This window comes from Nymphaea colorata, chromosome 14 (assembly GCF_008831285.2).
Source record: "Nymphaea colorata isolate Beijing-Zhang1983 chromosome 14, ASM883128v2, whole genome shotgun sequence".
Taxonomy (NCBI): Eukaryota; Viridiplantae; Streptophyta; class Magnoliopsida; order Nymphaeales; family Nymphaeaceae; genus Nymphaea; species Nymphaea colorata.
Window position 1 is genome coordinate 688,958 of NC_045151.1, and position 4,185 is coordinate 693,142.

General features: G+C 40.1%; 1 protein-coding gene across 1 annotated transcript; it reads left to right on the top strand.

Annotated features, from left to right (window-relative positions):
• The first annotated feature begins 557 nt into the window (after positions 1-557).
• LOC116267646 (uncharacterized) lies at positions 558-3,950 on the top strand. The gene is made up of 6 exons (XM_031649508.2): positions 558-716; positions 811-919; positions 1,811-2,171; positions 2,945-3,389; positions 3,480-3,532; positions 3,633-3,950. Exons 1-6 carry the CDS (start codon positions 683-685, stop codon positions 3,675-3,677), a joined length of 1,047 nt encoding a protein of 348 aa, XP_031505368.1. The 5' UTR covers positions 558-682; the 3' UTR covers positions 3,678-3,950.
• The last annotated feature ends 235 nt before the right edge of the window (positions 3,951-4,185 follow it).

Below are 4,185 nucleotides of genomic sequence, written 5' to 3' on the forward strand. Positions count from 1 at the left end.
GAGACGTGGGAGGAGGTGAACCCACGCCTCACGTGCACTGGTTTTGAAATAGAAAAAGACGGACCCTCTTTTTGAAATTTGAATTTCTGCTTCCCCCAAAGAAAAAAAAAGAAAGAAAATAATAATAATAATAAAAAACGAATAGAGTTGGAAACGGGGGGGTTGGGGCCCGGAGAGAGCGCGAGACGTTGCCAATTGACCGTTATTCCTTTGATCTCAATTTGAAAAATGGAAGAACCTGAGCCCACCGCCTCGCACTCCATTTTTCGAACGAAAAGCCCTGCCGTCAAAATCACGTGATTCTAAGATCAAGTTCCAATGTTTTTTAAATGAAAATTACACGAAACGCTGGAAATCCATTTTAAGTTTGGGTTGGTGGCAGCATTTTGTTCAGGGCTTGTTATTAGAAAGGTTTAAAGTTTCACGGCACAGTTCTCCAGTCATCCCTCAAGCGGAATTTGAATCGCCCCAACTACAGTCTGGAGGAGGATCTCCCGCTCAAACGCATTCAATGTGGGGTCTGCCCAAAAAAAAAAAAAAAAAAAGCTCCACCTTCTCCCATCCTCCTCCTTTTTATTCTGTTCGAATTCCTCCTCTCTTCATTGCACCCATATCTCTTTCTCTCTCTCCGTCTTCGCTCTCTTTCTGTCTTCTATCTCTCCCTCCCTCTCCGTGATTTTCCATGGAGCCACCTAAGGAGAAGTCTCCTAAATCAGGTAAAGATTAATTTGGCTAATGAAAGTAGGAAAAGAGGCTGATTTGAATGTCTGATTTGTTATAATTTGTTTTTTTTTTTAAATTGGGATCCAGTCGTCTCCTCGCGGTCGAAACTGAGATACCCTTTGCGATCAGCGAGCAAGCCAAAGGATGAGAAATCAGCAACTGCAGAGACGAAGATTCCTTTTTCTGCTTCGAAGAGGTCCCTTCCTTTCTTCTCCAGAATGATTCCTATTTTGCGGCTTTGTTCTTTCTGTTCCTGCTTCGGGTGTTTTGAATGATCTCGACCTTGCTCCTGTTGTCAATTTCACTAAGAATACTTGGGCTGTGTCTCATGGGATGGATCGTGCCCAACATTGTAGAGGACGATCACGAAATGAAATTTAAATTGGTTAAACGGATCATAGGGTAACAAGTTATCTTGCTAATTTTATGGGAGCACGTATGATCTTTGAGGGCTTTTACTTTTCGTTCAGATGGATTGCTGTTGGTATTATTGGAAAAAAAAAAAATTGAAGCCTAGATGTTTGTTAAGTTGATGCGTAAACTACTTTACCCTCCTCTTCAAGGTCGCTAGATTTCCGAGAGAATTTGATCAAGCCTTGCTGAGTTGCTTTCATTTTGTTGGCGTTAATCCTGCTCCAGGTATATTTGCTTTAGTTGCAATAGATCAATCAGCCTTCCTTCTGGCATGGGTCGTTCTTGAAGCTAGACATTCCTCTCCCTTTTGTTTAGACAGACAGTCCTGCCATGATCTGGCTAGGCTTGAACTGTTTCAATAATATTTGGCATTTTTGTGCCTACTCAGGTCGCTTAGCATACTTGGATTGTGTAATCAGTTTGGTTCAATTTTGAAGTACTTGAATTTGAGTTTTCTCAAGCTAAAGTAAGTCTTAGTATATCAAAATTACTTTGGTGGCCGACTAATCCATCCTTGCCTTTTTCTAATTATAATGCTCAATTTTATTTCTGGCCTCAATCCTGCTGTCCCATTTGTAAACTGCGAAGATTCTCTTCACGTTTTGGGCAGAATTTTATTGCACTTGTGTCTCACTCTTTCAACAGTGATCTCAGACTTGTTACTCTGTTTCAGGGATAAAAATGTGTCTAGTGTCAGCAAGAGTGTGAGCGTGTTGGATTTTTCAGGCAAAGAAAAAAGCCTCAAGCTACCAAGACGGCTGTCTGTCCCTTCTAAATCTCCTGCTGGCGCAGCCCTTCGATCCACAGTTGGCAATATCACACCAATACCAGAAAACAAGGGAAGAAGATTGGCTATGTCCAATGAGAAAGGTGATACACCAGCATCTGATGCATCTAGGTCCATCATAAGACGGAAATTCAGTGTTCTGTCGTCTACATCATACTGGTTATCACAGATCAAGCTGTCTGAATCAGCTTCGAAACACTCGATTTCATTGGGCTTCTTCAAATTAGCCTTAGAAGCAGGATGCGAGGTATTGGCCTGAACAAAATTATTTTGACTTGCTTCTTGTTTATAACGATTCAGGCATGGAAATGTTTGTTTGAATTTGCATAACAGAGGCTTGTTTTGCTTCACCCTTACAAACAGGTCTGAGATGCTCCTTTTAAGTTCATTAGTTTTTTTTTTTTCTTTTTTGAGTAGTTTTTAATACAATTGGTGATGGTCCAGGTTACGGTCATCTCTTCATAGTGTGTTGTCCCTTTTGCCTTTTCCTAAACCTTTTTCGGCCATTCTTTTCGGTTCTTCATTTGCAACATGTTTGTGCACTTGTACTCACGAGGCACGGACCGGGACATCCATGTTCACCGCGGTACTATTTGGCATTCGTTTGTGCAGGTTACGTCTTGGTTATTTGCATTAGTACGAAGTAGTACATTGACATCTTTGTCTTTGTAGGTGGTACACTTTACTCTGTCAGTGCTGCATGTGGGCTAGATATGCACGCATGAATTCTGTTACTGGTATATAATATATGAAAGCAATATTGCCCTTGAAGCATAGGAACCCAGTTAAATGCATAATTTCAACTTACGTTGTTAACAATCAGTACATGTTGGCTGTTTCTTTGCGTTGCATTTAAAGTGGCATTCTTGTTACTGGCTATTATCTCTACTTTCTGGCATTTACGTAGACCCCCAGTTTTGTGCATTTTAGATTAATGCAAATCACTCAAGTTTTTCTGTGGCAAATCATATCCGATTACGATCGTCTAATTTTTTGTATCTTTTCCCGAATTTATGATAGCCCCTTAACAAGTTAAAGGATGAACTGAAAAGATATGCTCGTCGTCATCATATTCTTGATCTTGGTGAACCGGCAAAAGAAGTTCTGAGGAGTTACAACATCCTAGAAGAGGTTGAGCAATCACAAATGTCAGAAACTTCCTCTTTGGTTCATGAGGACGATGACAGCTCATCGGAAGTTACCATAGGAAGGCATGGAAGTATGAAGCCCATGGCAGTTAATTCAGAAAATTCTGCATCTTCTGTCACTCAAGGAGTCGAAGTGAGAAAGCCTGGAATACAGAGAAGAAATAATGCTTCGCTAAGCAGGGCTTCTGTTACCAGAAGCTCAGTGAATTTGGCTTCTGTTAATAATTCTGTGAAGAATTCAAAAAGGCCGGAGAAACCTGAAGTCACTGGAGACAAGGCCAAAGCCAAAAATTTACAGAAAGAGGCGAATGAAAAGGGTAATTTGACTTAGTTTAATCGGGTACATTTGAATTCGTTGTTTGCTTTGTATCCTGACAAGGTCGGTTTATGCCTTTCACTTTTTGAAGGTCCAGCTGATCCACCGGGGAGTGAAGAGGTGCACGAGGACAAGGAAAATGTGGTAAATTTCTAGCCTCTTTAGTGAATTGTTCAAATGAAGCTCTTGTTAGTTCATGCCATCATATGTTGACACCAATTCTCTACTGTTTTGTGAATCATAGGTTGTTGAAAGTCATAGCTTGGAAGAAGCACAAGCAGTAGCATAGATTATTACTGAAGTACATAGTTGAAGGATTTTGAGGCCAACTTTCTTATTTCTAGGGTTTCTCTTGGTTTTTTTTAGAGTGCTCTTGTTGTGTAGAAATTGCATGTCCAATACATTCGGGGTGCAATGTGTGTGAGAGTTGGTTTTTCTATTGTGGACATTCTTTTACGTGTGGTATGATGGTATGTAATTCCTCAATTACAGATGTGAGAAGACATATTTGTAAGGTTTACAGAATTATAAGGACAGTGCTATTTGGTTTTCATGGACAAAATGCATGTCAAGGTGCAACTTCTTGCAAAAGTCTTACTGAAAGTATTAGAAAAAGGTTGCTCAAGAGCACTCAACAACTGCTTTTTAATGTAATGTTGGCAGTTGAACTAAAAATGGTTGTACCGATGAATTGAACAGGTACCTTTTATCGTTTTAAGCTTCAAGAAAGACAGTATTTGGAGCTTTAGACTACAACCATTCAAACTCAATGAGTTTAATGATCCAGGCAAATCTGA